Source organism: Otolemur garnettii, unplaced genomic scaffold (assembly GCF_000181295.1).
Source record: "Otolemur garnettii isolate 467f Iridium unplaced genomic scaffold, OtoGar3 scaffold00086, whole genome shotgun sequence".
Taxonomy (NCBI): domain Eukaryota; kingdom Metazoa; phylum Chordata; class Mammalia; order Primates; family Galagidae; genus Otolemur; species Otolemur garnettii.
The window spans coordinates 3,296,395-3,308,186 of NW_003852481.1; the positions used below are offsets into that span (position 1 = coordinate 3,296,395).

The window sequence follows — 11,792 nt, forward strand, 5'->3', positions numbered from 1 at the left end:
AAAAAAAAAAAAAAAAAAAAAGATTTTAGATTTAGCAGTGGATTTATGTAAACATCATTTGCCTTTATGTGCTTTCTCTCACGTTTTCTGATGCTTGTACCATGAATATATGGATGAGTGTAGCATTTATATACAAAGGAAATTTTTTTTTAATTTTTTTAATTCTCATTTAAAATGTTTTCCTTAATGTTTTTTCCTTATGTTTTTCTTTATGTTTTTCCTCTCAGACCATCTGCTATTCTCACTTTTTGTCTTTTTTCCCTTAATTACATTAATGCTTTTTATTTTTTTATTTTTTTTTTTAGTCTATTTTCTTTGTGTTTTTTCCTCTCAGACCATCTGCTTCTCTCACTTTTTGTCTTTTTTTCTTAATTACATTAATGCTTTTTATTTATTTATTTATTATTTTTTTTTTTTTTTGCAGTTTTTGGCCAGGGCTGGGTTTGAACCCACCACTTCCAGCCTATGGGGCCAGCGCCCTACTCCTTCGAGCCACGGGTGCCGCCCAATGATAACATTTTTGAAAACTATGTACTATGTACATTGTGTTTTACTTACATTATTATTTAATCCTGAGAACAACTGTGCTGAAAGAACAATGTTTCCTCCCATTTTACAGTAGAAGAAGCTGAAGCTGAAACATGTGACTGTTTCAAGGTCACACAGCTAAAATGTATTAATATTGTAGACAGGGTTTGAATGCGGGTCCACCTGACAGTGGCGCCAAGGTCCTTAACTACTATACCATACTGGTTTCAAGAGTTTCTTAGGGCAGCGCCTGTGGCTCAAAGGGGTAAGGTGCCAGCCCCATATGCTGAAGATGGTGGATTCAAACCCAGCCCTGGCCAAAAACTGCAAAAAAAAAAAAAAAGAGTTTCTTGATTCTCTAAGGGTTGGGATGATTGCCAGGTAACTAAGCAAAGAGCCGATTTTGAAATCAATTCAATACTCTTCTAAGACATTCTTAAAATTATATTCAGTAATTTGGCTTTCATATCATAGTGGTTGAGAGAATATTTCTTTTGGTAACATAGAGAGATAATCAGAGACATGAACACTACCTCGTGTTATTTTTGATGACTATTTCAGTCTCAAACTTTTCATTAGAATCTAGGGAAGAAATCAAGTTTCATATTAGAACCAGGTTTTGAGAAGAAAGGGCCTTTCTTATAAAATCTGGTCTTTATTAAGAGCGTTTTTATAACTGAGGATTAACGGAGGAAAAGTTTGTAATACAGTGGAGAATTTGTAGACAGAGGAATTTGCACTGCATGTTTAATGGCAAATAATACATGACACATCCCTCCTTCTTTCTCCTCTCCTGCCTCCAACTAATCCACAGGTCAGAGGTTGACTCATCCAAATGCCTTCACGCCTACACACGGAACATAGACAAGCCATCCTTCTCTTTTTTCCCCTCACTCTTTTCAACATTTTGAAATCATTGAAAGAAAAATTGTCTCTTGTAGGAATAATAGTGTTATAATAGCTATCATCTATTAAATGCTCATCATATGCTATGTATTACATTAAGAAATTGTTGTGGCTCAGTGCCTATAGTTCAGTGGTTAGGGCGCTGGCCACATGCACTGGGGCTGGTGGATTTGAACACGTCCCGGGCCTGCTAAACAACAATGACAACAACAATAACAATAACAACAACAACAAAAAAAACAGCTGGGCATTGTGGTATGAGCCTGTAATCACAGCTATTTGGGAGGCTGAGGCAAGAGAATCTCTTAAGCCCAAGAGTTTGAGGTTGCTGTGAGCTGTGATACTCTACCGAGGGCAATGTAGTGAAACTCTGTCTCAAAAAAAAAAAAGAAAAGAAAGAGAAATTGTTGTAATATCTCCCATTTTCATAACCACCTTCCTCAGAGATAAAAAATCCAAGACTCCGATAGGTGGTTTTTGATTTACCCAAGATCACAAACTTCAACCCTGTAGGTTACTGATTACTATATAGTTGGAGAGAGGAAAGGAGAAATAGTTAAGACAGTTCTTACCATGAATTACCCAGGAGAACTGGGATTCAAACCCAGTTGTGTTTGGCTCCACCAATCCATGTTGTTGCCACCCAAGCTTTTTGTCTCTGAAAAACCAAAAAGGGAGAGTGAAGGAATTTCATTCTTAACATGACAATGAAACTCACTAACCCTCTATGAGACATCAAATTTATATATTAGCACATCATAACTTCCTGGAATTGATTTTATTCCATAATTTATGTTTTTAGGAATAGTATACATGTAAAAAAACATGTCATATAAATATAAGTAAATATTTAATATTAAGATATTATAAATTCTGACCTTATAATACTATTTTAAGAATTAATTAAATGATTAAAATGTCTTACCAAAATAAAATTTCATGAATGAGCTCAACCCAGACACCTAGGATTAGAAATGAGAATCCTTTTCTTGTTATAAAATTAACAAGGAAGTTATTCTTCATACTGATGTAAATTGTAAGTATTTTCTCTTACCACTGAATTGTATTTAGCTTTATTGGCAGTAAGTAATTCTCTTGCCTCAGCCTCCTGAGTAGCTAGGACTACAGGCGCCCACCACAATGTCCAGCTATTTTTTTCTTGCAGTTGTCATTGTTGTTTAGCAGGCTCAGGCTGGGCTCAAACCCACCACCTTCAGTGTATGTGGCTGGTGCCCTACTCACTGAGCTACGGGCACCAAGCCCTGGCAGAGATTTCTTAAAATAGTCCAGAGTGTTTTCATTTTGAATCTAAACAAAATAGTCCACGATATTTTTGTTTAGGTGTCAGTTGTTTATGGTACTTTTGTTATTTATTCCCAGGAGATCAAATCACATCCAAAATCTTTGTTTTTAGCACATTATGTCATATAATAAAACTGATTAGGTACAAAAATCTACTGTAATAAAAAATAACCTGAAGTCAAAGAAAAAAAAGGAATGAATATATTTCTTGTTCTGTTGTTACTTTTGAATCTTTTAACTAATTATTTGCCTTTTTACATTAGAAGCATATAGCAATATAACTTGCCTGTAGTTTCCCAGCAGTTACAAGGAAAATCATCATATAATTTTGTTCACAGGGGACTTTAAGAACTAAACTTTCCCACTGTTTGATTTCACTTTCTAAAACTTTTTTTTTTTTGCTTAGACTCATAATTGTATATTAGACGATACAATGATGACTTTCATACATCACACCTCAGTCAATTCAATTCAACAAAAACTATTGAACTTCATATACAAAGCACCGCTAAGCTCTAAGAAAGGCTGAGCGAGATTCTGAAAGCGACGTGGTAGCAACCAAGAGATTGAGCAGGGAAGGGAAAATAAATAAAGGTATAAAGTGCTAAGTAATCACAGTAGGAGAGCAATTAGTTCCCCCCATTGAGTACATGTGTAATAGAACACTTGGAAAAGAAACTACAATTGAAGACCTACCTTAAAAATGTCCCAGGTCCTCATCTACAGACATAATTTTATTCAATCTACACAATTGACAAGTATGATGACCCTTAGCTTAGTTTTCAAAAGCGCCCTGAATTTTTTTCTTTCAGTAACTATAATAGACGATACCTAAAAGTCAAGGAAAAAGTAGAGATCCTGTGTCAAAATAAATAAATTAAAACTCTGTAGGCTCATAAAAGACAAGAGTCCCAGGACCTGAGCAGAAGGATGCGAAGCTGAGGCACCCACCAAGCCCGGCCCAGGTGCTGGTCCCAGCTGCCCAGCGCAGTTCCCCCTCTCACGTGTCTCAGTGACCACGCCCAGCGCACGTGCCCCCTCTCACGTGTCTCAGTGACCACGCCTGAGGTTTCTTCCTTCTTCACCACCAAACCACCAGCACCAGGGAATCGCCCTGAAAAGCTGCTTAGCAATGCAGCAGCTGCTGTGCACACCCTGTTTTCTCTGCCTCAAAAGCTTTCTTTCCTATCCTGCCTCCATTACCTGGCAACTACCGCTTCCAGGTCTAAGTGTGGATATCACCTTCTCCGGGACATCCTCCGAGTCCCCACCCTTACTCCACACACACCCTGCTCTGAATTAAGGGTTCCGGATCTTCAGTGCTTTAATTGTACTCCATACGAAAACCATCATAACACATTTAAAACTGTTCACCTGTCCTTTTCTCCATAAGTCGGCAGACAGGTGAATATTCTGTTCAGTCATTAGCACAGCAATGTTACTAATATATTAATATATCATAGGTGCTTGTTATGGGTTGAAATATACCCCCCAAAAAATATCCATTGAAGTTCTAACTCTCTGTACCACGGGATATGACCTTATTTGGGAATAGGGTCTTTGCAGAAGTTAGTTAAGAAGAGACCATCCTGGAGTAGAGAGAGCCCCAGTCCAGGATGGCTGAGTCCTCATAAGAAGATGGATGTCACATGGGGTCGGTGCCTGTGGCTCAAGCGGCCAGGGCGCCAGCCACATACACCTGAGCTGGCAGGTTCGAATCCAGCCTGGGCCCACCAAACAACAATGACGGCTGCAACCAAGAAATGGCTGGGCGTTCTGGTGGGCGCCTGTGGTCCCAGCTGCTTGGGAGGTGGAGGCAGGAGAATCACTTGAGCCCAGGAGTTGGAGGTTGCTGTGAGCTGTGATGCCACAGCAGTCTACACAGGATGACGGCTTGAGGCTCTGTCTCAAAAAAAAAAAAAGAAGAAGATGCCACGTGAAGACAAAGACGTAGCGAGAGGGTGCCACGTGACAACTAAGCAGAGGTGGGGCTATGCAAGCCGGGGAGTGCCACAGATTGCCAGCGACGCAGTAAAAACTGGAAAGAGGCAAGGAAACCGAGGCCCCGCTGACAACTTGATTTCGAACTCCCAGCTTCCAGAACTGTGACACAATAAATAGTGTGGTTTTAAGCCAGCCAGTGTGTGATACTTTGTTTCAGCAGCCCTAGGAAAACAATACAGTGCTCAAAAAATGTGGAGGGATAGATCACTTAGAATTGTTCTTGGCTCTGGCAAATCTGTGTCTTATTCTCACTCATTTCTTTCTTCTGGCCTGGCATAAAGACAATTTATTCTATTTGGTGATCTAAAGTTTTATGCGTTAGGTTCTTCTTTTGGTCTCCCAATGCACCAGATGCGATTTCTGCCTGGCTGTCTCCACAACTTAATACAGGTTGACGCTACGAAAAAACTGCCGAACCTTTATCTGCCTGTTTTTATAGTTAACATGTTGACACATCTTTCTATAAATTAGTTTTGTATGCTGAGGAAAACGTACCTAACTTGTTGAGAATGTGCCTGTCTTGATATCTGAGATAAGGAAAGGAGAGAGGAGGGGATAAGACTTGGTTCACATGCAAGCAGCTAAGGACAGCCTTCTTTGTGGGGGGCTGACTTAGTGGGATGCCGTCTGAGCTTGGTCTTCCTGTGTCTTGCTACTATTTAGTGGCAAGGTAGTGTGGTGGTCAATAGCTTGGACTTTGTTATCAAATGGAGGTGGGATCAAAGCCAGTTCTGCCCCTTAATCGTTGCCATTTAACCTTACTAGGCTTCAGTTTCCTCACCTGTAAAATGGAATAATAGCACCAAACTTCTGCGTTGTTAGGAAAGAATCATGACATAATGTCTATAAAGGCCTTAGCATAGTTGATGCAGTAAGGCCTTAATAAAAGTTCGTTATTATTAAATGAGCCCGAAAAACCCATTTAGGATCAAAACCAAATTATTCTGTAAAACAGCATTCTCTAGAATAAAAATTGCATTTTGGTATAAATTAAAAAGTATAAATCTATCCTGAAAAAGTATGTTAAAATTCCGCCGATACAAGAAAATGGAAGAATTCTATCTCCCATAGGCACGAGGCTTTGTTATTAAGTCAAAAGACTCACCCACTTTTTTCCTTTATACAGGCTAAAACGAGAGAGGAGATTCTCCAACTCTTAAGAAAACAAAGAGAGGAGAGGATCTTGGTGAGAGCACTATGGAGGCATTCAGATTAGTCTATCCGAAAGGTGAAACTGTGCCAAATTCCCAAAGGTTTTAAAGATTGACCCCTTAAATGAGACACTCATAGTCCAGAGCCCTCTATATACACAAGAGGGACAGGGTATAACATCAGAAAATTTGGTAATCCCTGATAAACCAAAGGTATCTCAGAGTTTACAACTCTACCAGCATGAGAAATGAGGTTTCATGACACAGGGCTTGTGGCTCAGTGAGTAGGGCACCGGCCCATATACCGAGGGTGATAGGTTCGAACCCAGCCCCTGCCAAACTGCAACAACAACAACAAAAAATAGCTGGGCTTTGTGGCGGGTGCCCTGTAGTCCCAGCTACTCAGAGGGCTGAGGCAAGAGAATCACCTAAGCCCAGGAGCTGGAGGTTGCTGTGAGCTGTGATGCCATGGTCCTCTACCGAGGGCGACAAAGTGAGACTCTGTCTCTTAAAAAAAAAAGCAATGAGGTAGCATGTCAGTGGAGTTTATTATCCACATGTCATAAAGTTGTAGGATATTAGCATGGGCAAATTCAGTACTAATATTTGTTTAACAATTATTTATCTTTCCCAGATCACACAAAAATAAATACTAAGTAAAGAAAAACAAACCTAATAAAAACAATAATAGCACTGTGTAAGCTTGTGGCTATACAAAACACACACTGCTGTATGAGCCCCTAATTCCCCAATCTGGAACATTTCTGTCCCCACCGTTTCCAGATTTTAGAAGCTAGTCTTTATAAACTCTGTGATGATTTTATATTAGATTTTTTTCAAGTGAGTCAATATCAGTGAATGCAAAAAGTAAAGCTTTACCTTTTTGATTTTTGTCTTATTTTTTCAGAAAGAGCTGGTTTCTCGCCCTTATAAACCACGGGCCAAAGTACAGAAGGCAAAGTAAGTTTACTTCTGTCAGAAATATTCTCATCTTACATACTTTGCTTTCTCACTCTGCCTCTTACCCTCACATCTCCTAAAAATCCACCCTGCTCTGTTAGGAATTTCTTGCTTTGAATATCTTCTCCTCATGGATATTAAAGCTTGTGTACCCACTGGCCTGTCTGGGGGATATGTGAGTGTCAGTTAGTGCCAACTGGAGGCAGATCAGCCTTGAAGCTCTGCAGATTCTCTGTCCCTCCCTTTCATCCTATGGCAGTCACCTGCCACGATCCCCTCAGGGCTCCCTACTTCCCTACCCACACCTGACCCCCCCCCTTTTTTTGAGACAATCTCAAGCTGTCCCCCTGGGTAGAGTGCTGTGGCATCCAGCTCACAGCAACCTCCAACTCCTGGGCTTAAGCGATTCTCTTGCCTCAGCCTCCCAAGTAGCTAGGACTACAGGCACCTGCCACAAAGTCCGGCTATTTTTTGATTGTAGTTGTCATTGTTGTTTAGCAGGCCCAGGCTAGATTCAGACTTGCCAGCTCTGGTGTATGTGGCCGGTGCCTTAGTTGCTTGAGCTACAGGCGCTGAGCCTGGCTCCCCTTTCTTTAGTGAATCAGCAAGTCTTCTGCTCACCATCTCCCAGCCCACCAGTGGCATATCCAGGGTTTCTATGGAGCAAATTCAGGGATGAGTTAACACCCTCACGCCTGGAATAATGCTAGAATAACACAGGCGACGTGATCTGGAAGAGTTCAAATGGAAGCAGCTAGCACTAGTTAATCATTAACCCACCCTTAAGAGATTTCTCTGATCGGACCCAGATTGAAACACGATGGTGGGCTCACAATGACAAGCTGTCAAGGGATGAAAATTGGTGTGCCTCGAAGCAGATTTTATTTTATTTTATTTTATTTTTTAAGCAGATTTTAAAAGCAGTTTTTCTTCAAAACATCTTTTCTCATCCCACCTGATAAGTATCAGGATACACCATGGCTGTAGCAGCAGTAAAATGGGTGCTCTCTAAGAGAACTACCTTGAAACGTTTGTTTCCAATCCAGAACGGAGCTTTCTGTTGTGTTTGTCATGAAGCTCTGTATTCTCCTCGACCAGATGCCTACAATTGCAAAGTAGAGCTTGCTTCGGCATCTGAGGGCAGGATGATAGAAGGCCCCCCTTCCGTGGACATGCCACGTGAACACACAGACCTTATCCCTCTGCCGGGTCCTGTGAGTAATAAGGAAGAAACACACGATCAAGTGCAGAAAACCAGATTAGCAGAAAAAAGCAAAAACCTTGAGCAAGGACCCATGATAGAACAATTTAGCGAAATGTTCTTTCCTGCTAAGCACCATTGGTATCCTCGTGGGCAGTATCACACTTGTCGTAAGAAACTGAATCCTCCCAAGGACAGATGATACTGAGGTTCTCCAGGGAATGAGAGAAAATGTGCCTCATTTGTCATTTGAGAAAATGCAATCTGGTCTATTCATTAATATATAGTAAAAATAGTAATAATAAAATGTTTTTTCATAAAAAGGAAAGAAATTTCTCCATGTTTACATTATGACCAAAACCCAATGTGGCTAACTCACCATTAGCTTCAGCTTACAGTAGGACCTCTGTAAGTTGACCACCCCAGGGACTGTAGCAAACTCATCAACATAGGAAACTTCCATTGAGTGGTGCACGTCCAGTCTATGAAAACTAGGTCAACTTAAGGAGGTGGTCGATGTAGGGAGGTTCTCAACTATGAAGATTCTACCAGAAGAACAGAAATTAATGGAATTTCTATTCTTCATTGGTATTGAGGCTGACTTCCTTTCATGTTATTAAAGTTACAGGCTTAAAGAAGAATGAATGTGTCTACACTACCTTTAAAAACTTGTGGAAAAAAAATGAAAAGATCATTTAATCACCTGGGCTGTATTGTCTACTAATGCTCATTAACTGTCCTGCAATGAAACGTAATACTCCTAGTTTTACCTAAGAGTAAAACACTATTTCACAGCCTGCACAGACAAGTCTAGTAATTTAAATGCTTAATCAATTCCTTTTATGTATTACCTCTCTTCTCCATCCTGAAGCCTTGAATTCCATTCCATTTCATGGTGACATCATCTTCCTCTGAAATTCTTATAGGAACTCTTTGTGTCATTCTATTGGCAACTGATTATGGACCACGTTGTGCCCATATTTTATAATTATGTAAGCTCTTGTAAGTTATTTAACTTTTCACATACTTTTTTGTCTTATCTATAGCTATATTATAAACTCTATGAGAAATTAGGCCACTCAAAATCCTAGCACACTGCCTATATCAGTGGTTCTCAACCTTCCTAATGCCATAACCCTTTAATACAGTCCAAAGGGGTTGCAGCCCACAGGTTGAGAACATGAGGCTTACATGATTTTAAATTCCTACGTGTTGGAGTTTAAAAAATATTTGTAACCAAAAATTTAGTTCAAAAATGTCATGTAATTCAGAATAAGCTAATTTAGAATGTGATTTTTCATACTATTTAGTAATTTACAAACATTCTAAAAATTGTCAATATTTTAGACACAATTATAGAATAAATAATATAAAATTTTGCCCTTCTTTGCATCTCTTCACCCTTTCCTCTCAGCCCCAGGTCCCGATGCTCCCTTGCCAACTCCTCTGGACAGATCTTCTTAGAATAATCTGGGTCCCCTTCTGTCGGAAAGAAAGAACTGGAAAGTGTATTCATAGTAAAGTTTTAGTAGCAGAATATCTATTATCTCCCCCAGGAATATTTGCACTTTAACAGAAGGCTGAATAAATGGGACAGTGGGTAATCCAAAGAAATCAGTTGCCGATAGTGAAATCTCAGGAGTTTGATTCTTGAGGTAGGAGGAGTCCCAGGCCCTTCAAATCACACTTCACCGTATAATCCCTTTTCCCACATAGAAGTTTACACTTGGTTGTAAAACCTAATGCATATTCCAAATCCCCAACAGTTAATTTTTATTGGGGAAATTTTTAAAAGTTGTTTGCATGCCACAGAGTTCTGTGTATTGAAACCGTATGATGTTACTACCGACAGGAAAGTGACATCGGAGTCAGATAAAGAGGAGCATGAAGCCGTCAGAGCCTTGGACTGACCTGCTTGGTGCGCGGTAGAGCAGGGCTCACTTCTGTCTTCACTTTCTAAACCACCTCCTCTTACATCAGGAGCGTGAGATCACGGAAAAACATTAGACAAGTAGAAGTTAAACATGCAGACTCCAGGAAATTTACCAGTAGTAAATACTTGTGTTAAAATAGACAAAGAAATAAAAGTAAAATATGCAGACTTGCAGGAATTTTACCAGTTACTGAGTCTTTGTGTCTATTTTATGTCTTGGATATGACTATGTTTGATACTACAGCATAATCATCCTTTCACCTGACACATTCTCTAACTCCTATTTATCCTGTCTTTATTTGAAGCATATTCCTGGAATTTCCATATTAGATCTAAGTTATGAATATCAGATAAACAAGAAACAGGGGGGTTATGTGCCCCAAGGTGTAGACTACCAGTAAAAACAGTTCATAAGGAAATACAGATGAAAGGGCAGTCCCCCAAACTTAAAACTCTTCTTGTTTTCTTTTTTAAAAAGTATCCCTTTTTGCAAAATTTGGTTTATTCCATTTCTAGAATGATCCTGAAGTCAGGAATGAATTGCTTCTAGTTCTGTAAATAACAGGCTTCACATGCCTGTTTTACACACATGTGCACAGTAACAGTGCCAGACTTCCTCATTTTCCAGGGTTAGTTCCTTTGGTATATGTGTCTATTGGAAAAGAGAAGGTCAAGGATTTGGCCTTTCTGTATTGTCCAAAGGACAGTCCTAGTCAGGGTTCTATCTTGGTCCCCAGTGTTTACAGTTCTATTTAGGACCATCCTTCAACTGAAACTCTGGGAATAGCCTCTGCAAAACACAGCTCCCAACCTGCTGATCAAAACTTAATCACAGGGTCATATCAAGCCATAATCATCTTTATATCACCTACTTAGCTAAAATCCAGGGACTCTATCACTAAAAGAAATGAAAGATGGATATTAGGGGTCAAGTTTCTGGCACACACTATTTGGAGAAAAATATTTGGAGCAAAAGGAAGGTAGGCCTAGAAAAGAGAAATCTAAAAAGTTAAAAGTTGGGCCAGGTGCATTGGCTTACACCTCTAATCTTAGCACTTTGAGAGGCCAAGGTGGGTGGATTGCTTGAGCTCAAGAGTTGGAAACCAGCCTGTGCAAAAGTGAGGCCCATCTCTACTAAAAATAGAAAAATTAGTGGGGGATTAGTGGGGGGATTGCTGTGGCCAATCTCTGTAGTCCCAGCTACTTGGGAGGCTAAGGCTAGAGGATCACTTGAGCCCAGGAGTTTAAGTTTGCTGTGAGCTATGATGATGCCACAGTACTCTACCCAGGGTAACAGAGTGAGATTCTGTCTCAAAAATAAATTAATTAATTAAATTAAAAAATTTTAAGTTGGCAGTCACATTCCAGGCCCATCAAGAATAAAAGGTACCCTGTCAGGTTGATGTATTTGTCCGTCAGACAGAAAGATCTCTGTCATGAAGATGGACACAGCAGGCTTTCAAAGCCTAAACTTTTAAATCATGTAACTAAATCCCTTTATTCTGATTCCATGCTCACAGGGAAATCTGTTTTTGCCCAGGGAAGAGTATGTGCCTGACAGGTCAATGAAAACATCAGGCTGTCTGATGGATATATTTTTCAATGTGTATACTAGTCCCTTAGATAGATTGAGTTTGAGCGTGTCAAACTAAGAATCCGATCCCGGACCAAGGTTATTTTACCAAGAAAAATTCCACTTTGTGAGCTTCCTTGGCAACCAGCCTTTGGCACCACCTCCGTGCACCGACAGGTGCGTAATGAAGGGTCTAAAACACATCTGCAGCTCAGCTGGGCATTTGCCTGAGGG

General features: G+C 40.0%; 1 protein-coding gene and 1 pseudogene across 2 annotated transcripts in view; both read left to right on the forward strand.

Moving 5' to 3' along the window:
* The window catches only part of CUNH11orf88 (chromosome unknown C11orf88 homolog), a 27,909-nt gene extending 17,947 nt beyond the window's left edge, over positions 1–9,962 (forward strand). Inside the window, exons 6-8 of one of the 2 annotated variants that reach the window (XM_012808158.1) lie at positions 5,833–5,926; positions 6,799–6,851; positions 9,905–9,962. In XM_012808158.1, the coding sequence (XP_012663612.1) occupies positions 5,833–5,926; positions 6,799–6,851; positions 9,905–9,962 (205 nt within the window). The remainder of the gene's footprint in view (positions 1–5,832; positions 5,927–6,798; positions 6,852–9,904) is intronic. The other variant, XM_003794724.1, reaches the window with a different exon arrangement.
* On the forward strand, positions 7,829–8,254 carry LOC100958734 (annotated as a pseudogene).
* Positions 9,963–11,792: the final 1,830 nt, after the last annotated feature.